General features: G+C 38.1%; 2 protein-coding genes across 3 annotated transcripts in view; one reads left to right on the plus strand and one right to left on the minus strand.

Annotated features, from left to right (window-relative positions):
* XRCC4 (X-ray repair cross complementing 4) overlaps positions 1-765 on the minus strand; it is a 175,231-nt gene extending 174,466 nt beyond the window's left edge. For both annotated transcript variants that reach the window (XM_048932255.1, XM_048932254.1), the window contains exon 1: positions 539-765. In XM_048932255.1, coding sequence (XP_048788212.1) covers positions 539-662 — 124 coding nt within the window. In that variant the 5' untranslated portion in view covers positions 663-765. The remainder of the gene's footprint in view (positions 1-538) is intronic.
* On the plus strand, positions 684-22,463 carry TMEM167A (transmembrane protein 167A). The gene is made up of 4 exons (XM_048932272.1): positions 684-771; positions 12,923-13,032; positions 18,580-18,614; positions 21,516-22,463. The coding sequence occupies exons 1-4, from the start codon at positions 769-771 to the stop codon at positions 21,584-21,586; spliced, it is 219 nt and encodes a 72-aa protein (XP_048788229.1). The 5' UTR covers positions 684-768; the 3' UTR covers positions 21,587-22,463.
* The last annotated feature ends 2,244 nt before the right edge of the window (positions 22,464-24,707 follow it).

A 24,707-nucleotide genomic window follows, 5' to 3' on the forward strand; every position in this document is an offset into this window, starting at 1 on the left:
ATGCTGCATGATTTTCACAGTGAGCCAAAACAAGGCTGCCCCTTCTGAATGGTGTGATGGCAGGGCCTGAGCTTCCAAAGTCAGCTACCAAATATGTAAAATCACTACATATTTTTACCAGCTCCCCTTACAGAAAATAAAATGACAACAGCAATACAAAGTACCAGGCTCTTTTAATCAACTGGGCTCTTTAGTTATAGAAAACATGGTGTAGTGATGACAAGAGAACGTACTGCCTTTATCCAAGCACTGTCAGTACGGCTCTGTGACCCCAGCACCACGCAGGTGGTCTTCACCAAGACAGAAGAAAGGAAAAGAGCAAATGCAGAGAGGCAATGCCCACCTCGTGCTGCTCAAAGCACCCGGGGCACAAACCGCATTGCCCTGACGCTCAAAGCAGGGGAACGCCAGTTCGACAAGTACTACAAGCAGCAACAGCCACCCCCCTCCCCACAGCGCCACTTCCGAAACGACGAATCCGGACTGAGGACCGGACCCCGACACCGGCCAGCCGTGGGGGCGGAGCGCCCGCACTCACCTCCTTCCGCGCTGCCGCGCCTCCGCCGCGAGCCGCTTCCGCCCGCACGACATGGCCGCCTCGCCGCCGCGCGGCAGCCAATCAGCGGAGTGCGTCGCCCCTTCGCCCCGTCCCCTCTGGGCATTCTCCACCAATGAGAGCGATGCGCCCCTCCTCGCCCCGTCCCTGAAGGGTGCCGGCGCTTCTCCCCCTACCCGCCGGAAGTGTGATGTGGCCGTGAGTGCGTCGCCATGGTAAGCGCGGGGCGGCGGGCGGGACGTGCCGGGCCTGTGGAGTCTGTCCGGCCCTGAGCCCTTTCTGTCTGTTCCGAGTTCCTTTTTGAGGAGCTGGTGCTCTCACTTGTCTTCAAAGTGCCCGAGCCCGTGAGTTCAGCCGCTCGAAGGGACTGAGGGGCCTCTCTCTGCTCCGTGGACCGTAGGCCTGTAGCTGTCGGGGCTACCGGGCCCGGCCTCCGCGCCCCGCAGGGCAGCACGGGGCTGTGCTGCGCCTGTGGCGCGTTGCAGCGGGGCAGTGCTTTTGCCTTCTCACCCTGCCCTGTCAGGGGCACGCTGCTAGTGCAGCTGAAGCATGTTTTGAAGTTGGAGCAGTGGGCCGGCTTCTGACACGGGCTCCTGTTGTTTTTCATGAGTAGCGTTGGACACCCAGTAACGTTGGGTGGCTGTGTCCATTTGCTTAGTGAGAAACACACATGGACTTGACCTAGAAGCTTGTTAGTGCTGCTGTTCACATTTTTTGTGGTGTCTCTTGTGGTGTCTCTTGTCCTTTTTTTTTTTCTCCCTGTACGTTCTGAAAATATAAGCAAAGGATTTGTGTTTGGATTAGGCTTTAAATCTTTATCAACTAAGATACCAAACTTTAAAAGAGTGGCACGAGTACAAGATTTGAATGTTAAAAAGAAGAACAAAGAAATAGCTCAGAAAAGAAAATCTTAAGCTGTACAGTTAAAGGTTTGTTCATAATTTTTATTTCAAACCAGAATTCAGTTTAAGATTAGCATTTTCAGAATATTTTGGGTTGGTTACTCCTAAACAGTGGTGTATATACTGTGCAACTTTAACTGAATCTTTCAGTAATCCCTACATATTTATTCAAAGTTTAGTAACTCTTGAACTTCATGTCATGGTTCAAGAAAAATTCCTATATTCTAGATCTTGTCACCAAAAGGAAAGTGTAGGAAGTGGTTTGCCTCAGCATTCCTTAGCAGATCTTTCAGATGAACCTAAACATGTGCCGGGAAAGGTTGTGGAGCTGATCATCTTAAGTGAGATCACATGGCATGCACAGGGGGCATCAGGCCCTGTCAGCATGGGTTCATAAAAGGCAGATCCTGCTTGATCAACTTCCTTTTCTTATCCTCCTGATGGATGACGAAAAGGCTGTTGACATGGTCTTCTTAGACTTCAGTAAAGCCTTTGACACTATTTCCCAAAGTATTTTCTTGGAGGAGCTGACAGCCCATGCCTTGGACAGGTATACTCTTCGCTTGGTAAAAAATCTGGCTGGATGGCAGGAACCAGAGGGAGGTGATGAATGGACTTAAATCCAGCTGGCAACTGGTCATGGATGGTGTTCCCCAGGGGTCAGTACTGGATCCTGTCCTGTTTCGTATCTTTATTGATGATCTGGATGAGGGGATTGAGTGCACCCTCAGTAAATTTACGGGTGACACCAAGCTGGGAGGAAGTGTTGATCTGCATGGGGTAGAAAGGGTCTATAGAGGGATCTGGACAGCCTGTATTGCTGTGCCGAGGCCAACAGGGTGTAGTTCAATAAGCCAAGTGCTGGGTTCTGTACTTTGGTTACAACTATCCCAGGCAACACTACAGGTTTGAGGCAGAGTGGCTGTAAGAAGTGGACCCGGTGGTGTTGGTTGTCATCTAGCTGAATATAAGCCAGCAGTGTGCCCAGGTGGCCAAGAAGGTCAATGATATCCTGGCTTTTATCAGAAATGATATAGCCAGCAGGACCAGGGAGGTGAGTCTGCACCTTTGGGCTTCTCAATACAAGAAAGATGTGGAGTTGCTGGAGCATATCCAGAGAAGGGCTTCAAAGCTGATGAGGGGTCTGGAGCACAAGTCTTATGAGGAGCAACTGAGGGAATTGGGATTATTTAGTCTGGAGAAGATGGGCTCAGGGGAGACTTTATCACTCTCTACAACTACCTGAAAGGAGGTTGTGGTGAGGTGGAGGTCGGCCTCTTTCCCAACTAGCAATAACTAGCAATAGACTAGAGGGAACAATCTCAGGTTGTCTGAGGGGGAAAAAATTTTTCTCCGAAAGAGTGGCTAGACACTGGAACAGGCTGCCCAGGGAAGTGGTTGAATCACCATCCGTGGTGGTGTTGCACTGACATGTTGTACTAAGGGACATGATTTAGTGGGAAATATTAGTGATAGATGGACAGTTGGACTGGATGATTTTGAGGTCTTTTGTAACCTTGGTGATTCTTTGATTCTAAACCGCATCTCCAAGCAGTGGCCAAAGGGCTCTCATGATAAGAAGCAAGAAAATGTGGCGGGTGAGAATGAAGAGACAATTGAAGTCATCACCTTTAATCAGTGCCTTTAAAAGGCAGATGTTACAGAAGTACATCACCACCTTGCTGTTGCCATAGCACTTCAAAAGAGACTGCAGCAAAAAAGCGGGAGAACCTGGATGATCAGTGAGGTACTTTCTGGTTGGTCAGTTTAGCACTTATATGTAGTATTAGTGCTTACATCTAGCACAAAGGTGATGGCATGCATATGGATTCTTGTGAACTTTCTTTCTCACTGTCCATATTACTTTCGAGAGACTGGGCTGCATTTTTAAATCAAGTTAAAGTAAGCTAGAATTTCTTAATGAGGTTGTTTTCATGAATTTATGGAGGTGAAAATAAATTTCCTCAATCTTTCGGAATTTATTTCCTCAGTGAAACAATAATCGCTGTGGTATATCTAGAACTTTGGATTGTTTGTGATGCTGCTTCTGGTTCCATCACTCTGCTGAGAACATTTACCTTGTGGGATTAACAGTCATGAACTGTTGTTTATTACATTTTATTTTGCATGCATAATTGACTGTGGGACAGGAAACAACTGTGTCTAAGTATCATCAAAGGGAAGAGAGTGTAGTTGCATGTCTAGTTTGTTCTCAAAAAAAAAAAAAAGAGCTACACCTGTGACGAACTGATAGCTTTGTAAATAGAGTAGTTTTTAAAGGAGATAAAGTCTACTGGAAATTATGCTTTAAGTTCCATCTCACTGTCCCCCAGGCTTTCTAATCACATAATTAGTTTGTAAGTCCAGATGTATGCTTAGTGAGAGGCCAGCTACTGCCGAACAGTACGTATGGAAGCTGACTTGTACCTCTCTTTTCCTTTATCTGAAAGCACAGATTTTTCTATTTGTCTCTGTTCCCTGCCTGTGAATAGTACAGTTTTAGCTTCAACTAACTTTGATAAGGGGATGGATGCTGCCTAATGAATCAAACAATAATTGAGGGGAAGGAATATAAAGACACAGCTTCTCAGTTTATGTAGAAGCAGAAAGTCTACTTTTCTCATGCTTTCACTAATCATTATGTCAGTTTGTGCTGTTGACTTTTGAAAAGCTGTATTTCAGAAAACTCAGCAGAAGTTCTGCTGTTGAAACTGGAAAATGTACCACACACATGGTGGGAAGAGGGTAGAAGAGTGAAGTAACTCTGTATTAAAGATGATGAGCCTTTCACTTTCTGAATGGAGGTCTTCAGTTTCTTTTGTAGTAAAAATATGCAACTGCAGCCAAACAACATGAATATGCATGAAAACTTCATAGTAGTTTGTAATTGCACTTCAGCGGTGAAGAAGGAATGCGTTGTAGTAGACTTTGTGAAGACGGCTTCTTCCCCTTCCCTCTCTGGTTATGACTGACCTCAATTTCCACATTGTTGCAGAAATTTTAATTGGAACTTTCCATTAGAACAAACCTTTCTGTCACAACCTCTCTTGCTGTCTTAGAATGGCTTTTATAGAAGGAAGTAAAATTGCTCATAAAAGCTATTCTAAAAACATTACGTAGTAAATATTGATCCAAGATGAGCTTTCTAATACGAACAGTACTGTATAAGAAAAAAAATGCTTTCAGAAGTCTTTTGTGTCTGATACACTGAAAGTTAAAAGGAAGAATTAATCCTGATTCAAATTTTCAACAGCTTTTTCTTTGTAATGGGATAAAGAAAGACAAGATTTATTAAGTTGTCCTAGTTCATCTTAGGCATATACATGTCTTTGTATTGTGAGTTTATTTGGAGCAGTGATATGCAGCTTTTTGCATGTCTTTTTCATAATACCATCAAGCATGAAATGTCTTAAATAAGAGGCGAATAGTTTTTCTGGGAGTTTCAGCTATAGTAACAAAATTTTCATGTGATAAAACCTCTGCTGCCCAGCTAATGTGTTTTTTGTTGGTAGTCTGAGGTAGTCTGAAATTGTACTGCATTAAGATGTTAGGACATCGTTTGCACCCATGCCACAACTGACTTCCATCCCTGCACTCAGCATATGTTGACCTCATGCCAGCTCTTACATGCTCCTAAGTATAGGAATAAATGCAGCTTGAGGAAAGTTGAGGAAAAGGTAAGAATAATCTGTGGTCTGAGAAGTGAAAAGGAGAGAGGGGAAAGGAGAAATATTAGTGTAGCTAAGCAGAGACAAAGAAGGAAGCTCTTTGCTTCTCCAGTGTTGTTGCCTACTACATACCTTCAGTATACCTTCAGTAAGTGTGTGTGCTGCTGTGGGGTCAGAAGTCTCTAATTGATGACAGCTTCTACGGCCCATGTAGATGCTTCTGTGTCAGTATACAGGATGTGAAAATATGTTATTTTTCTTCTGTGATTGCGGAACAGAGGAAACCATTTATTCTGCCATTGTAAGATGCGTGTTTAATACCTCTCTTAATCTGGTTTTGAAACCCTAGGATGTGTTGGATCTACTTTAACAAAATTTACCGCAGACCTCAACAGTGAAGGAATGACAACATTTGAAAGAAACCATTTCCTTGCAGAGTGCCAAACACTTCTTACTCAATGTTTTTGGCAATGTGTCTATTTTTAAACAAATTGATGCGGTAAAAACATGAAAAGTGTTGAGAAGGTTACTTTTTTTTTTTTTTTTTTTTTTTGTGCAGCCTATTTGTAATTAGCAATGGGCTGGTTATCCAAATCCTGATTTAAAAAAAAAAAAAGTCACAAAGTAGTAAATGTGGCAGTGTAAATTTTTTAAAAATTAACTTCAGCATTTAGCACTGTGCACATCCACTGCAGTGGCTGCAGTGCTAATGCACAGAGCTTGGGGATCAATCCCAGTGAAGATTTTCAGTTTCAACTTTGTAACCGAGGTTTTGAGGTGAAACCACCTGGTGCTTGTCTTAAAGATGTTAAAAATCAAGCTGCTCCTGAACTGTGCCAAACAAGGGATGTAGGTGCAGTAGATCTGCACAGCAGTGATGGACATAAAGTCTTAGCAGAATTTTTGTGTTTCTTGACTAAGTATGTTTGTTCATGAAAGAGACGTCGTTATTTTTCATGTTACAGAGATGATTTTAGGTTAAGGAACAATAATGGTATACATAACAGTTTGAAAACGTGTACGCCATTTTAAGTAAATTGTAGGGTACGCTTTTATTTAGCCTTTGGAACAACAAGTAGCTACTATCCCATATTTGAATGCAACTTAGGCTTTTTGTAAGCATGCTCAGCAGTATAATTCAGCTTTGAATTGCTCAGAGTTTCTATGGAGGTGAGATGCATTCAGACAAATAAGAGGCATATGTTTTTCTTCCTGTTCTGCAGTGGAGCATATACATGGTTAATGTTTGATTCTTGCTAGTAAGTTTGATGTGATAGTAGAACTTTAGTAATCAGACATTTGTAGAAAAAAAAAATAGCTAATCCTTGATGTTAAAATACTGTACTCAACAAAGCAAAAAAGACTTTGGTGTCTTCAATTTTGAGAACTTTGAGTTTCTTTTATGTCCATCTTCATGTTCCTGTTTCAGCTTGTACTGCAAATCAACTTTTCCCCTGACATCATTTGAATGCTGGTTTTATTAGGGTAGTGATATCATCCATGTTAAAATTACTCTTACCTCTTCCATTCACGCTCTTATTATTTCTTAAGATTTTTTTGTAAATATGAGGAAAACTAAGCAATATGCTGTGCAATTTCAGAAAGGAGAGTTATCCAGCTTGACAAACTGCAGCTTTCTTATCAAAAAGACAAAGAGAGTACAAGTATAATTAACCATGCAGTTTCACTGAACAGCAAAAGTAGCCAGAACTGACTGTGGGAGAGAGTCTTTTTTCTTTTGTGTAGATAATTTTTTTTTTCCTTTTGTTCAGGTACTCTCTAGAAATCTCTTAGGTACAGATTTTTAGGGCACGAGTGGCGAAAGTGATAAAAGACAATATTTATTTCCACTAAAAGAACTCTTCTGATTATTACCTACTCTAGTTATAGTTCCAGAAATTTCCATTATTTCCCTGTTACTCTGAAGAACTTACTTAATTTCAGCATCCATGAATTGGGATGATAGAAATCAGTCCTTATCAAATGAGGGGAAAGGATGGAAAAAATGGTAAACTCCAAACTACAGTCTTCTGAGAAAAGTGAAAGGAAATGACATCTCGAGCTTTTACTGACACATTAAACATAAAAGCTGTGTTTGTTGAATAAATATATAGACAATGCATCTTCCATGTATTACAAAAACCCCAGTAAGAGAAGCTTAGTATTGTAAATTTCAGTTTGTATTTTAAGATTTTGGGGAAAATGCTGCATTTGCTAGCTGCTTTGCACCAAAAATTCAATGTTGAGACTACTTGCTAGATATCAGCTATGAGCTGATATGAGCTATATCATCAGATATGTGTCGTAGCATATTTTTGGATAGTTGTGAGGCTACATGTTTTAGATGGAACTGCAAATATTTTAAGCAGAAATGTGAATTAACATTAAGTATTTTTTGGAAACCACATGCTGGATGAATGTGAAGTAAATCTTAAACACCCTTAATCATGTTCAAGCAACCAGTAACTGCCAGCAAAACAGTATCTAGATTCTTATTAAGTTCAACTGCATTTTGTCTAAATACCTCTTGTTTGGTTGTTCAGTGTAGTTTTGCCAGTAATAACATCAAATTTAACAGATTTGCAAGTTTTGTATTTTTCTTACAATTCTAATTAAACATTTGCAGAAGAGACATGCTATTTTCTATTCATTTTTATAAGATTATGTTTAGCAGGAGTAGAAAAACAAATTGTTTCAGAATAGGTTGGAAAACAAGTTATGTGCATGTTTTAATTTTTAGCAATTTGCTTTTGCCTTCAGCTGGAGTAGTCTTGCTTTTTTTATATCCTATTATTTTTTCCAGTTTCATACTCCAAAAAATTGAATTTAAGATAGGAGAATGGCACTACTTAATGGAAACGTTACATAGTAAGCATTTTCAACTCTTTAAGGGCCTCTTCTTTTAAATTTTATTTAGATTGATGTCAGTTTTCTGTTGAATGGCAGTTGAATGGTACCTCTGAGTTAATACTATTTTAATGTAGGATTTCAATCTTATAAGTCTTGTGTAAGCACAGTTTAACTACAGTATGAGCTCTTGCTCACGTTTTAATATGAGAGACAGCTAAATGATCAGATACTAACATCTGTTTCTTTGTTTCCAGAGACTGTAATCATCTGTCAAGGTTTTATTATTGTATATGGAAAAGACAACACAAGAAAACTTCAGGAATATTCATACTTTATTTCTCCATATTATATGACATTATTTTTACTAAGATATGGTATCATCAGGGAAGTAATATTGAGGTGTTTAAGTTTGAGTTTTGGTAAGGATTTGAAAGAGCCTTTGGGCATGTAGCTCTTAGCATTAAATCCATGATCTTAAAGTTCTGAAGACCTGCAGTCAAACTTGCTCTTGCAAGTCCTGCTGAATACAATACCTTCTTAGTGCTTCAAGTGATCCATTTGTACTGCATAACTACCTGGAGAGAGCACACAGGAGAGGGAATTTAAAAAATAATTAAAAAAAAAAAAAAGTAGTACTTAAGCAACAAAATGTAGCAGCTACTAAGGTGCTTTCAGCATGTCAGAAATAGTCGAAGTGCAGATATAGAAAGTCCAAGCATATATAGCTAAAGCCACAACTGATGTAACTAAAATCAACGTAAAATACCAGTGGTGATTCTTTTCTGCATTTGCAGTCTGAGTTTTGAGAAGATATCTTTTCACCAACATGTGAATCTAAAAGGCAGCATCAACTTTTCTGTATTGAGAAATTTATCTATAGCAGTGAGTGTCACAAAATCACAGAATGGCCAGGGTTGGAAGGGACCTCAAGGATCATGAATCTGCAACCCCCCTGTCACACGCAGGGACACCAACCTCCACATTTGATACCAGACCAGGCTGCCCAGGGCCCCATCCAGCCTGGCCTTGAACACCTCCAGGGACGGGGCATCCACAACCTCTCTGGGCAGCCTGTTCCAGCACCTCACCACTCTCTCTGTAAAGAGCTTCCCCCGGATATCCAACCTAACCCTCAACTTAAAACCATTTCCCCTTGTCCTGCTGTTATCAACCCTTTCAAAGAGCTGAATCCCCTCCTGTTTGTAGGCTCCCTTTAGGTATTGGAATGCTGCAATGAGGTCACCCTGCAGCCTTCTTTTCTCCAGGCTGAACAAGCCCAGCTCCCTCAGCCTGTCTTTGTAGGGGAGGTGCTCCAGTCCCCTGATCATCTTTGTGGCTCTCCTCTGGACCCTCTCTAACAGTTCCCTGTCTTTCTTGTACTGGGGGCTCCAGACCAGGACCCAATACTCCAGATGGGGCCTCACAAGGGCAGAGTAGAGGGAGACAATCACCTCCCTGTCCCTGCTGGCCACCCCTCTTCTGATGGAGCCCAGGATACCATTTGCCTTCTGAGCCACAAGGGCACACTGCTGGCTCATGTTAAGCTTTTCATCCATCAAGACCCCCAGGTCCTTCTCTGCTGGGCTGCTCTCAAGGACAAGTAGGATCTACATGAGGCCAACCAGCACTGTTTGAAAAATGCTAACCTGGATTAACAGAGTGAATTTCAACCCATCTATATTACAGCATTTTGCAAATTAACTTGATACGTTAACACTGTCTTTTAGAAATATTCCAAGTAATGTACAGTTCTTACGGGTTTTAATTACTGGTTCAAGCAGTTGAATGCAAATTGCTCTTTTCTGTAAATTCAATTGAAGTGTAAGAATTACTTTGAACGTAAAGTGGGAAGCTATCAATTTCAGAAGTAAATTATCATTTTTAGTTTAAAAATGCAGACAAATTTTGAAATGTGCCTCTTTCCTTTAAAGTGACCTGTAAATATTTGTGTAATTCAGAGCGTGTTTCCATAGGAAGTCACACATAGTTATAATGATGTCCTATGCTGCATATCTGGGGAAGCACATGAGCAGTCCAACAAAGAACAATTATGCACTGCATAACTGTTAATAACACATTAATAACACATTTCATGAGTATACATTTACATTCCCTGCTTGGTATGAAGCAAATGGGACAATCTGCCCTTCTGCCATGTTGTGCATCTGAGTGCCCAATAGCACCATGCTGCTGGGAGCAGCTGCAGTGGGAAACCTGCAGGAGTTCAGGGGAACCGGGCACTGGAAGCACTGCGCCATGCAATGCAGAGAGCAGCTGTCTGTCCCAGAGGACCGGTCGAATTCGTCACTGACAGGGAATATCACACGGCTGGGAGGCAGCCGCTCCTAGATCAGCCCCGCAAGAGCCAGGAGAAAGCCTAATGTAGGCGACTGAGGACTTCCTAGTGTCTGAATGTGACAAGTGCTTGTTACTAGTCAGAAGTCAAGGGTATGCTGACAGTAGTAAGCAGCATTTTCTCCAACGTACATAATCTGTCCATTACTTTAGATGCTGTGGATAAGTGATTCAGCTAGCTAAGCTAAAATACTAAACCACATCTGATGATTTGGCTAATACCTTGGCTAGGGAGAACAGCAGGTAGATGCACCTTGAGGACCACAAGGCTGTCCTTAGGTACTGTCTCGCATCCTAGTAATCATCATGTTTACTATTTTTTTTTTTTTTTTTGGTCCCCCAGGCTGTTATAGAACATGAGAACTGAGGGCACTGGCTTGGGAGTTTATTCCTGTACAAGGGCAGCTGATGCAAGATATATCCTACTTAAGACAGAAGTAAATGGGAGAGTTGCACACCCTTTTATGAACCAGCCAACCTTGCCCCTGTTACAAGTTGTACCACGATGCTGAAATTGGTCCTCCAGGCTGCAGAGATAAGAGTTGTTCAGCTGCTCCTTGACCTCTGTATGCAGCTTTCCAATCAAGAGTTGTGTGCTGTTAGCTGAAACATTCTCTTTGCTTTGTATATCTAGCCCTGTCTAGGGCATGTATTCAGAGTAGCAGCTCTGTGTTCCGGAGTTGTATCATGTGATTCACAGTCTTCTCCATAGCTAAAGATATATATGATTAATTTATGTATGTAATCAGTTATATTTCAAATCTCAGTATCAGAAGAGCAGTAGATGTTCTCTCTAAAATGTGGTTTAGTACAGGAGTACGGTGGTGAGCTGAAATACTGTGAATTTTGCTTAATTATATAGAGAAATGTGATTCTCAGAGCTTCAAAACATTAGAAAGTTGTGATGCAATAAGAAAGTGCACATCAATCAACAGAGTTATGCTTCAGGCTGTGGAAGTGGGACCCTTCTTCTCTTAACAAATCCCACCCAGTTCTCTGCCTGAAGGAGATTGCAGTGTAATATCCCTTCACAAGTGCTAAGTATTTGCACTAAATTAAATACTACTACTTAGCATTCTGGGTTAAGCAGTAGGGGAAAAAAAAAAAAAAAAAGAAAAAAGGTATTTGACATAAATTTGTCCATAACACAAAAAATTCCAGAATGAAGAATATATTCCATTTGCTTTTCCTTTTATTTATTTATGTGCAGTTCTGAATAAACAGAACCTGAAAATGACAGTGGAGCAAAGCAAAAATAAGGCGCTTTGCAATACACTGTTGTCTGTTGTTCTACCTGATGCTATTAAGTTGACAAAAATGCTTTTTGAGGTATGTGTTATCTTCAAGATAATTTTTTTTTGTTTGTTTGGTGCAGGTTCCTACATCTGGATTATTTTAATACTGTAAGGAGAATCTAAGTCTCAGATTTGGGACTAGTTATAAGAAGCTATAAATTACAAGGACAAGTTGCCAGATATTGCTTCCAACATTTCCAGGGAACATACTGCAAAATAATAATAATGTTGCTAGTGTATTCTTCATTGGAATGGTGATGTAGTGCTTGCTGGAAATGAACATCAGCAAGCTTTCTTTCATATTTTGTACTTGATTTGGATATGCAGAAGTCCTTACGTGAGCACTTATTTTTCCCCTGTATGTGTCACTTATTGATAATTGCTGATAATGTGATGACTAAAAAGCATTTTGATCTTGCAAGGTTCAAGCATACTTCGATTTAAAAAAAAAAAAAATACTGATGAGGTTAATTTTACTATTTAATATTTTACTGATATTTAAACTTCAGTAAATGACCAGATATTGTAGAAGTTTCTCAAGAACTGCTTTTTACTACCAATAGGCAGATTGATTTCACTATCAGACAACAGATCCTTAGTCCTTAAGTCAGTTCCTTTGTTTGTCCAGCATTTTCCTTATGATTAGAACAGCCATAAATGTGATTATAGTAAAGGTATTTTTTAAATTTAAAGTGAAAAAATGATTTCAAAGTAAAATTAGTCAGTTGTCTTTTTGTAGTTTGGATGGGTCTAGTTGTATGTATTTCTACAAATACGTTGAATTTTGGATGCCATTTTCATGTGGAAGTATGGTAACAATTGCCTTTCATATTTATTATTTTACTCTGTCTTGGCTGCTACTGGTTTAGTTAATTACACTTCACATCCACCTTCACCACCACCATCAACAGTACTCTATTGATGCAAACTACAGTTGCATTTATTCTTGGCCAAGTGGGAATGTCTGTTTTCTGTAAATCTTAGCCTGCTGCTAATAGGTTTCAAGAAATTGGTTTGAAACAAGTGCCTGGGAGCAAATCTGTAAGATTACCCTTTTGCGTGCTCTTTACCTTTTTTGAGAGGAACGAGGAAGGGAAAACTTCACTCCTTCACCATTGTGCACAGAATGATATCTATTAGAAGTGGGTTTTTTGTTCACTGACAACATAGATCTTGATTATTTCCTTTTTTTCAGTGAGTGTTGTATAGGGGATTGTTTATTTTCTCCAGTTCACAAATTGATACAAGTTTTGTGCTGTGAAGGTGTAATTTTTCTTTTCTAACTTTCTTCCTTAGTCTGCCATCTTCAACTTCCAGAGTCTTCTGACTGTAATCTTGCTGCTCATATGTACCTGTGCCTATATCAGATCCTTGGCTCCCAGCTTACTGGACAAGAATAAAACTGGGTATGTAGTCTAACCATTTTAAAAATTCACAAACTCTCTGGTTTTCACTACGGTGCTTTTTTCTTAGTAACTGGTAATGGTGGTTAATAATGCAAATACTATTTTGCAAAATGTTTTTCTTCTTTAAAGATAAAAAACTTCAGGTTATCTTCAATAAAGATCTTCATTGTTTAAGTTCTTACTATAGAATATTGAAATTAGTTGAAATTTTGAATTACAAATTTATTATTCTATAAAGCCAACTAGTATTGCTTTTTTAGTTATTTTTTAGACTTGCATCGTTTTCTTCAGATGACACAGAAACAAGAGACAGAAAGAAAATGTTTTCCTACTTTCAGTTGTTGTACAGATTTACTTGTTTTTTATTATTATGGATAGAGAATTAAGTCTTATCAGCAGAAGCTGCCTTGCTATTTTTTTCCCCCTTGTGTCGTTTGGCTGTTGTAATTGTATCTCTCACTTTTATTCTTGAAGCACATTTTCTGGATGACCACCCTTTTTCTGTTTTGTGTTCGCAGTTCTCCTGGAATGTACTTGATGTGCTGCTGTGAAATAGTTCTGTGCCCTGCTCAGTAGCATGATTTTTGTGTTTGGTAGGAAATGAGAGACAAATCTGTGCCTCCCTTATGCTTTTAAAGCACATTCATGTTTTAGCTTAGCAGTTTGCTTTGTAGTACAAAGGATATCGTGGAGTGTTGGATGCAATGAGCAGTATGCAGAGCTGTGATTTAAATGCTGTGTTTTTGAAGTAATGATTGCACAATTTTGAGCTAGAATTTTGACTGAAGCTGCCTTAATTCTTTAGTCATGCTGTCACTGGGGATTATTACAAAGGAGATAATACTTGTAAAAATCAGAGGTAATTCTAGCTGGGCAGGGAAAAAATACAAGGTTTTGGTCTTTGGATGTTTGACTTCCACTTCTTCCATTAGGTTGCTTGCTATTAAAAAGATACGAGTTTTTTTTTCCTGCATATTTGGACAATTCTTCTGCATTTAGTTTTCAGAAAAAGTGTTAAGTTTATAATAGAACCATACTGTCAGTAAATATCTTCCTTTTTGTCTTTTGAAAACCCTCGTTGTGATTAACTTCTGGAATTGCCATTTGAGCACACAAGTTTTCTTTTAGTAATGCGAACTACCTAGAGTACAATAGCGTTTTTTTCGGTTGGGAGTTCTGGCATGAGAATGTTTGTGTCTTTTCTGATGAGATCATGCAGTTACCACTGACATGAGAAATTTATTTCAATAATAGTAAAGATGGAAATAAAGGATGACTACATAGAGGACTGTTCTTTTGTTGTTGTGGGGTTAGTTTTGTTTGTTTGTTTGTTTTGAGCCTCTACTCATGGAAGATAACAGAATAGTCAATGAGATATACGTAGTAAAAAGTAAGAATATTTATTTTACTGATTAAGATTTTAGTGCTCTTCTTGGCATGGGTTATTTCCTTTAATCTGGAGATACTCTGCTTAGTACAGTAGAAGCCTCTTCATAAAGTGTTTTCAAAGTGTGATGACTGTGAAGGAGTTAAGTGTTTGATCTGTAAGCTTGTATTTATATAGATGTTGGACATACAATTTTATTACATATATATATATATATACATATGTAGACTGCTTTGTACAGAAGAATAAAATGTTGGCCTGGAAGCAATGAAATTTGTGTCTTGAATGGTAGATGTTTACATGGAGCTCATGTGCTGTTAAACCTCTGTCCCTCTTCACTAACATATTCCATGCTCAAATGGAAATGTCTAGACATACTGGATAAAATAAATTCTATTGATACTTCAGTTTACCACAGAGATGATCTTACCTCATTATTCCTGCTCCAAATTAGTAGCATAATAAAAGTAGCAATAAAATATTAATGCAACAGAGAGGAAAAATGTTCGTAGTTACTAGCTGTATTTCTGAGTGATAAACTTACTGAAGATGGAAATCTGTCGTGATAATAATTAAAGGTAGTAAAGAAGCATGTTTCTGTTAGTTGAGAGACTACACTGCAGTGATGTCGCCCTTTCTCATAACATTGTATTTCATCAGAATGATTTCTGCCAAAATGTGTATTTTTCTACCAAGTCAAACAATTTTAAACCTTCATATTCCCTGAAGTATCATGACTGTTTCCATGTGCTTTGTCAGGAGCAATAACTTTTAAGATTGGGAAGGCAAGTGGAGATTTACTGTTACATACTAAGTGGAAAAGAATGTGTACCACAACATAATTCTCTCTATTAACCAGAAAGATGTGTTAGCTTATGTGCAGTGGAGATTGCCTTTGACTTGGCATAAGCACTGCATTGAGTAGATCTCAGATTCCTTCCTGAAGTTGCAGGGGGACTGTCCTGGCAAACACAAGGCAGGAGCATTTTACAGGATTCTCAGTTTAGCAGCCAAGCACTGAAGCCCCCTATATCTTTCCTGTCTTGCTTGCTTCCATTTTTTTGAATTTTTTTTGGTGATTTTTTTCTTTAGATAGCCAACACCTACAAGTGACATCAAGCAACATGCAGCAACTCATGCATATACTTGATGTGTTACTTCTAGAAAATTACAGGCTTGCAAGCCAGACTGACACCTGCATTAAAACAAGGATGAGGATGAACATAAAGGCAAGAATTAGGAGAAATGCAATTACTTTGAATAATTGCTTAAGGAGGAATTTTTTTGGAGCACATTCATTTAGGGAATCATAATTTCTGTAATAATCAAACAGGCTGTGACTTGAGGTACTTGCTGTGCACCTTGAGGTGAGCAGTAAGGTATGAATATAGGAGAGCAGTGGCTTTTCTGCCACAGTGAGCTCTCCAGTATATCCAGAGATTATCTTTTTCCTGTGAGAGTGGTGAGGTGCTGGAACAGGCTGCCCAGAGAGGCTGTGGATGCCCCGTCCCTGGAGGTGTTCAAGACTGGATGGGGTCCTGGGCAGCCTGGTCTGGTATTAAATGTGGAGGTTGGTGGCCCTGCATGTGGAAGGAACACTGGAACTTCATGATCCTTGAGGTCCCTTCCAACCCTGGCCATTCTGTGATTCTGTGATTCTGATTATGGATGTTTTGAAGCTTCACATCTCAATTTGCTACTGCTCAGCAGTAAAGTATGTGGACAAACTAATCTACTGAGTGGTTCTGATAGGAGAAAAGCATCTCCAAAAGATGCTATTCTTACATGTTAGAAGGCTTGTCAGACTTCATGTCAGTGATAAATTTAAATTCATGAAGTGTTAACTGCATTGAGGGCATCTGATGAAACCTTTATTCTGCTTTCTACCACCCACACTAGAAGGAAAAATTCTTATCTCCACCAACAAGGAATTTTTGTAAAGCTAGGAACAATGCACAATACTTTGTGTAAAATTTTGAACTATACTTTGTTTCTCATGATCAAAAAACCCAGAGGAGGTAAAGAAAATCTGCTGAGACTTACAAAGTACAGATTTGTAGACTGCCTGATAGTGAGAACAATCTTTTTCCCAGGTAAAATTCTGTAAGTGTACATAAGAAGAGAACAGTAGTGTTTTGTTTCATCAAATTCCTGGGCATGCTTGTGAGAGGTGGGAACTTGCGGTACTGGGCTTGGAAGATTTTGCAATGGTTTTTCTGCATGTAGTCTGCAAGTCTGTTTACAGATAATAACAATTTTAATAGTTTTGAGTGCCATTCACACGGGACTCTGTGACTATATATCTTGCTCTGTAAAATTTACACACGAATGCCTTTTTACTTCTAAAACTGTATGGATGTCTTCAGGTTATTTTTCTGAGTGACCTCTTAACCTAAAAAGGTGTGATGGTCTACATGCAGAAATTATCACTTCTCTTTGTGGAATTAAACAGAAAGCTTTGCTATAGATAATTACTTATGGCTCGAAGAAGAAAAGATGTAAAAAAAAGTTTAAAAAAAAAAAAAAGACCTTTTTTTAAAAAAAGCAAATGTATTTAATGTTGTTGGTAAGAAACTGGTCAACAAGAGTTGGAATGGTCAAAAAGCGTTTCACTTTCCCTTCAAAATTATCAATCATTTCCAGCCTTTTGCAGCTCTTGCTTCTGACTTACTGAACACCAAACAGAAAGGAAGGGCTGCTGAATGGATAGAGACGCCAAAGTGAACAAAGATGGTAAAAGAGTTCTAGATAGAAATATGAAGTAACAGAAATTCTCTTTAAAAAAAAAAGTGAAATATGCTGACTGTGCAGTATGCATGAACAAGACAAGTGGTCCAAACCTACCTGTCTGCATTTATACATGGAAAAAATACACAGTTACCAAAGCCCTGGAACAGCAGATAACCAGACCAGGGTGGGGACAGGTTCAAAGTGTTGTGGGGAAGCACCTGGAGAAATGCCATCACAGCAGGTAGTAGATGAAGACACACAAATAATCTAGACCAAAGTTTTTGTTAATAAACATGTCATGGGAAGGAAGAGAAAAACCTCAAGGGTTTTTTTAGTTCATAAATATGTGTGTAGTCAATGTAGTCAAATCCAGATGTTTTTACTGTATTGCAGCCAGTTATACTATGAAGCAAACCTAAAACCTAAAGTTTTCAACAAAGTTCTGCCTGATATTTAAATGACTGAGAGTTAGCTGCCCTTCTAATTCAAGATGCTTTAGCATTTCTAATCCTCTCCTACAAATTTTAAAAGCATACCCAACTGTTTTCTTGTTTCTCTTGAGCAATTAATATGAAGTCACTTTAATTATGTGGAGAAATTACAAAGATGTGGCCTACTTAGACTTTGTTTTTTATTTAGTCTGTATAGTTGATACCTGTTTTCCTCCTTTGATTAATTCCACTTGTGATCATTAATATTCTCAGTGGGAAAGATTAGAGAGACTTTACCTCAGTAAACCTGTGTAAAACGCTAAAAACAAACCTGAATAATTGTTTTGTTGTTAATTTCAATGCAGTATTCTGTAGTACCAGATTATACCTACAAGTATGCTCTGATGGAAAGCACATTTTCACGTACTATTGCTAAGAGAAATATAAGAAAGGTGGTACAGCATTACATTTAAAATGCTGTGATGCATAATTTCTTAGAACTGCAGAAAAAACATAAATTTTAAAAAATCCACATATCACAGAATCACTGAATTGTAGGGGTTGGAAAGGACCTCCAGAGATCATCGAGTCCAACCCCAAATGTTGACACAGAGGTCTTTTGGCATCTTATACTTTGTGTTTCTATTTCTGTTTTGGTTTTTTTCAGTGAGGTTTTTTTTTTTTTTTAACAAGATTTTCTGTCAGGGCTGCTTTAGTGTAGAATGTAGTGTAGAATTATGTAAATTAAATTTGAAGTATGGACTGTAAATGCACCTTTTCTTGCATGTAAAACCCTGCTAAGCTTGGAACATTGCTGTTTGTTTAATTCCTAGCTTGGACCTCATGCAGGTATCTGTTTTTTCCTGAAGTTGAGAATTAAGTTAAAAATGTGTTTATTTGAACTGGTGTAGTATGGAAGGACAAAGATCAATTAATTGAGATTTTTCTTAAATGATTTTATGAACTCCAGAGCCTAATGAATTTCTTTTATCTTTGCAGACTATTGGGAATATTCTGGAAATGCGCCAGGATTGGTAACTTTTTTCTTTGAAATATCTTTTATAAAATGCTTTTCCTATTGTGTGTTATTTGTTAGCATAGTGTTTCCAGGTAGCAATGGAAACCACTCTTAATGCATTATCTTTAAAAACATAAGCTTTACCTCCATTAAATACCGTGAAGATTGGCTGTGGAAGCTATGACTATTTTACTTAGCACAGTGGAACCCTGAATTTTTCTAATGCTAATTCACGTCTAAGTTGTTTAGTTTCAAAAACCTTCTGCACATTTTACTGCATGAAGTCACTCAAAACAGACTTGTTATAACTTAAAAAGAAATCACTGATTCCTCAGAAACCAGCGCCTGTTTGAAAACCTAATGCAGTGCTGACAAAAACCAGATATTTACCTTAGAATAATAAAACAATATGGAATTCATAATGTGTTAAAATTCTGCTTAATCACAGATGTTTTCTTCCCTTTTTGTTGTTTTCTCTGTACTTCCAAATTACTCAAAGCTGTTGGTGTCTAGTGGAATTTATGGGAAGGCTGATCAGCTGTATCTGATTTTAGGCATTCTCCCAACATTTATGGTTGTATAGTTTTTTTTATTGTAATTCCGAACTTATTTTTGAATTGAAAAGGGAATGTGCAACAGAATTCCACATTAAGTCTTGAATATATGTCAGTGCTCCAAAAAACTAAAAGTCCATCATTAAAAACTGTTCTGCAAATTGCACTGTTAATGCAGAGCAAAAGTGTTGGGCATGTAATTCTAGGTGTCTCTGCATGTCATTGAACTTAGGGGAAAATGTATGGTTCCCTTTTCTTCATTCTCAGCCTTTTAAAGGGACATGACATGCGTTTTTCAGCATGTCAAAATGCACTGATGCAAAAAACATTCTTTTGTGAAGACCTGCCATTAGAATGATTGCAGGTATTCTCCTGTTTAGTTAATAGCCATAGCTGAACCAGTTTTAATATTGCAGTGGAAAGATACTGGCAATTTGGCAGCTGTATATTGAGCTGCATTAGCAAAAACATATCTAAATTTCAGCTGCATTAAGGTTTGTTCAAGGTTGAAGAGCACACTTCGCTTTAGCGTCTTCTTTCTATTTAATTAAGCACAAGCATTTTTTTTTTCTGTTAGCTGTGCACAGCAAATAATTTTAAAAGCCATTTAAAAGAGTATGCAAGAGCTTGAGTATGCAAGTCAACCTGATGGAGTTAAGAACCGCTGTTGATCTGGTACAGTCTTCCTCTCTCACAATGTAGCAACTACATTTTCTGCATGCAAGACAGTGCATGCATTCTTGTACCCAGTACTGAGCTTCGTTCTTTTCTTTCCTTCATGTAAAAAAACCAGTTTCTTTTCAGTCTACATCTGGAATGATCTAGTCTGACTTTCTTTCAAACTGGGAAATGAGGTAACATCTTAACATTCCTCCTCTGTGTTTCCTTACATAACACTGTCATGCCCTCAGTAATGGGAAATGGCTTTTGAAGGGGATTGCCACCATTTTATTTGGGTTAGTCGCTAAAAGAGAAATGGAGAAGAGCGTAGGCTTTTAAAAATGAAAATACCCACTAGCTCCTTTTACATATAAGTTGCCCAGAATGTTTCAACAAGCTTTGCAGAATGTGCATAGGATTTTAATAATCAGCAAGTGGTAACATATTTACAAAGTTGTGCAAAATTATGTTTAATCCTGCCACATAGTGTTTTATTTTTCAAGAAATTTAGGAGCAGGAAACTATAACCCTTATGAAAATAGTAATACTCTAAAATGTAAGAGTTGGACTTCCTCAACTTTATTTTAAACAGATGTGAAACAGCAGACATTAATTCATTCATTTATTTGAAACTTAATTAAATATATGCCAGATCATTACAACATCTTGTAATGGGAGGTGTCATTACAAGTATCTTATTTTTATTTCTTACGGAAATACTCCTGTTTTTGAGGGTCTTGCCAGTGAAGGAGCCTCTTTTCCTGAGGATTATACCTTAATGCTTGACTTGTGCTTTTCCATTATTATTTCTCTGAAAACAGTATCTTAGAAAATATTGTTTATAGTAAGATATTAAGATAAAATGCAGTATGAAGAAATAGAACTTTGTTTAAGCAAACAGCTATAACTCCATCTGTATGTTTCTGAATGCATTGAATCTGGAATTTTCTCATGTTAGAGCCATGGCATTGTTAACACTTCTTACAGCCTTATAGGCTGGAAGAGGCATCCAGTGTAGGAGGCCCTCTTTGTTCTCCAGAGGAAAATCAGTGAATTCCTACAGAATGTGCTTAAGCAGGAGGGCAAAAATGATTTCCTCTGTATGGAGGAAGTGTCCATATAAATCATTAGCAGTCTAGTGAATACCTTCCCATGACAGTGTTATAGTTCCTTAAGATTTTTTTTTAATACGACTTGTTTGGTGAGCAAGAGATACTTCAACATTTCATTCTGAGTAAAAATTGGTGAAAATAGATCTTGATTGTCTTTGCTACTGAACATAAATCTTTTAATGGAGTACAATTAGCTTTTGTCCATTGTCTGCCATAGGAAGCTACAACAGTAATTTGAAGGTGCCAGAAATAGAGGTCTCAGTGCAACTTGTTAATCTGTTGATCACTTTTCTTTCTATGAAAGAGGGTTTGTAGGAACATAGAGGTCCTTGCACTGAACTTTACTTAAGGAAAACAATTCCAATTCTCTCTATATACAGCAGCATGTACTGTCCTGAATCCTAGCTTTCCTCCTCCTGTTCACATTCTTCTCTGGTACTCAGCTGTGGCAGTAACAGCATTTCTCCAACCAAAAGTATGGAATGTTACTTTGCACATGCAATGTGATAATTGTCATGTTAGGCTAAGAGCAGCCCAGATCAATGTAGTTATGTCTGAGTTGTATTTTTTTTTTAATCCCTCTAATCCCAGGTGAACGAAAGAGCCCCTACGTAGCTGTGTGCTGTGTGGTGATGGCCTTCAGCATTCTGTTTGTACAGTAGCAACTGGAGGTTGTCCCTTATACCGTGCTACCAAACAGCAAAGCATGGAAGAAATTACAGCAGGAAAAAATTCAGAAGCATCATCAGCTCTCCTCCCACATGCTGGATAGCCAGTCTCTTGGTGATCATAATGTAACTAAATCCAGAATCATACGTAGATAATAATGTCACATCAGTACTGAAACTGCTGATGTAACTGTTAAAAAGATGTCTGTTGTGTTTTTGAGTTCCACAAGAATATATTTTGTAACATGCAATTGAAAAGGTTTTTAATGTTTTTGTTTGATAGGCCTGTTTAATTAAATTTAACAATTATATATCTGGCAATAGAACCACTCTTGTAAGAATGAAGAACATTACAGAATATGTTTACTGAGTATTTTCAGCTCTTAATATCTGAACAGTTCCTGTGATATTGCGATAGGTATGATCACATGTTTAAAATAGATCTCTTAAATGTCTAAGTCACATTCAGCTTTCATTTTCTAATCTTGTAGTTTCTTAATCTATCAATATTTCTGTTGTTAAGATAAAATATAAATAAGGATGGGGATCATAAATGTAGTGAAGTCTGACTTATCTGCTGAGGATACACAAATGTAGGATTTGAAAGCCAGGACTATTCTGTGTGTGTGTATGTGTACCTTTACAGATCAAGCTCACAAGTGAATCATTCCCTGATATTTTTTCTTTTCAAAAAGATTCTAGTGGCTCTACTACTGTTCCTAAGGCATTTAATACAAGGCTGTTAAGTCAGCTGAGGGAATAGTTAGCTTCTCAGTAGTCCAGAGATAGGAAAGTTGTATGTCCTAATTTTCTAAAGGTTTAAGAGAAAAGAAAAAAAAAAAAAAAAAAAAAAGAAAAAAAAATTTACACTCACTATTAGTAAAAATGAAATAAACCTCATTATTATTTGCCTTTAGTTTTTATTCTAGTTTTTTAAACTTCTAGAAATTTAGTAACTTATTTCAGTAGTGCCTAAGAAATGTATTTATACCACCCAGCTATATGACTTCATATTGACTGCATTTGAGAGAGTTATTGTCAGCAGTATTTTGGGTTGTTCTGAAAAGGTATGTGATCAGAATGAGCTTAGCTGGCAATAAAACTATCTGAATGATATGTACGTGTTGTCATTCTTATTGGAACTCTTCTTTCCTAGATCCAAATCACCCTGTACTTAGAAAGGAAGTGGTTGTTAGTGATAAGCTTTGTATTATCCCATGTATATCTGCATATCTAAGTCATTATCACACATACTTAGTTGTCCAAAGCTGTTTTCTAATCAGCAGACAGGAAAAATAGCTTTTTCCAATTTAAGTACAATAAAAAGCATTGGCTGTAAAACCTGCAGGCTCAGAGGAGTACAGAACCGCATGATGTTGATAAACCATGGTGTGCACATGTACAAGCCTTGAAACAGGCAGGAAGTCTGAGGAACAGCCAAGTCCATTTCTTTAAATATGGGTACTTCTCCAAATGTAGCATCAGAGCATCTGAGGAACCCATTTCTGTGTATCAAAAGTGCCATTCCTAGACTGGGGATGAGGGAAGCTCATAAGGACACTTGAGATTTGACTCATGTTATGTATGTGTTCAAAATATAATAGGATCATTTAGAAACTTTTATAATTAGTGAGTGTATTCTAGTTCTTAATATTTATTGGACTTTATGATAAATGATGGTGTTTGTAGATTTCACATATCCCATGTATCTGTCTAAAACTGTCCTAGTTGTCACGTTAATTCTTAATAACATCTGTGTTTACCTGTAGTTAGAAATACTACTGAAACAACCCTGGTAATGTTTTTAAGCCTTGAGAATCCAAAAAGCGTTGACAGGGCACTGTATTGCTGAAGATATTCTTGTTCATAGCGTTTTTTTGTTGAAAAAGTTCACATGGACAGGCCTCCTCATGTTTGTCACTTTTAGTTCGGTCTTTAGAATTATTTACTTACAGCAGTTTTTCATTTCGTCTTAAGTATAGATAGCTAATGGGTAAATCTTTGAATATTCTTTTCTCTATTCCTTTTATGACGTTTACAGGATATTCTTGGCTTACTAACTGCATACTTGCTCAGCAGTGCTACTTTAGCAACAAAGAAGAGGACAGATTTCTCAGCAGCTGCTAGCAATGCCTGAGTTCAAAAGTAGCTTGTATGCAAGCTTTAGAAAAGATCGTAAGCAGAGATAAGTGTTGTCTATGGTGGGGCTATTCAAAGTGTGCCTCCGGTAAAAAGCATTTGAGAACAGGATCTTTAAACTCTGACAAATGTCAGTTGTTTTGAAATGACTGCTTTGGGCAGGTATTCACCTCAGGAAGAATTCTTTGTACTTCAAAGCTTTGGATTTGGAGAGATTGATGCCTCTTCTGTCTTCCTGTTTAAGATATGAAGAAAATACTGTTTTTCCCATATTAGAATCTTAAAGCTATTTCATGTTCTCTGCTCTTTTTCTCATGCAAATTGCTGTCACTTGAGGAAGGTTTAACTGTTATGAGAAGGAAGAAGAAAGCATAACACTGTGAGCACGCTTGATAAAATTTTACAAGTTACCCTTAAACACTGAGTCTGGACTATGTCATTTTCAAAGAACAGTAAGTTCCAATGGAGCTCTGTCACTAGAGGTGTCAAGGAAAATAGTTTTCCTGAACTTTGCTCTGATTCCTAAACCAAGTGGACAAGGAAGTACTTATTGCCATATTTCTCAGGTGCTAAAGCTTTAATGGTGAATAGGCACACTGTAGTATAGCTTAAGTTGAAACAGCTGACAGTGGCTATCAAGGTAATTGAGAAGAAAGTAGCAGAAATTCCTGGCTGACATACAGGACTTTACAACCCCATCAGGTCTGGGGAGATCTTATCCTCTTTAGAGTTGCTGGAACTTAGAGAGGAAATAGTTATTTAAATGTGATTTAAGCGTGTAGTTGTGTCTACTACTGTATAAGAGTACTCATTGTTTTACCTACACATGGATCAGCTAGCGAGCTTCCCTATCTCTCCTTGTTGCACACATTTTGTGAAAGGTGAGGGTAGTGTAAGCTGTTTTACATGCAGTTTAGGGGAATGTCCCATATGTTTTCCTGGAGCAATTAGCAAAGTATAAGATAAACAGTTTGCA

This window comes from Lagopus muta, chromosome Z, assembly GCF_023343835.1.
Source record: "Lagopus muta isolate bLagMut1 chromosome Z, bLagMut1 primary, whole genome shotgun sequence".
Classification (NCBI taxonomy): domain Eukaryota; kingdom Metazoa; phylum Chordata; class Aves; order Galliformes; family Phasianidae; genus Lagopus; species Lagopus muta.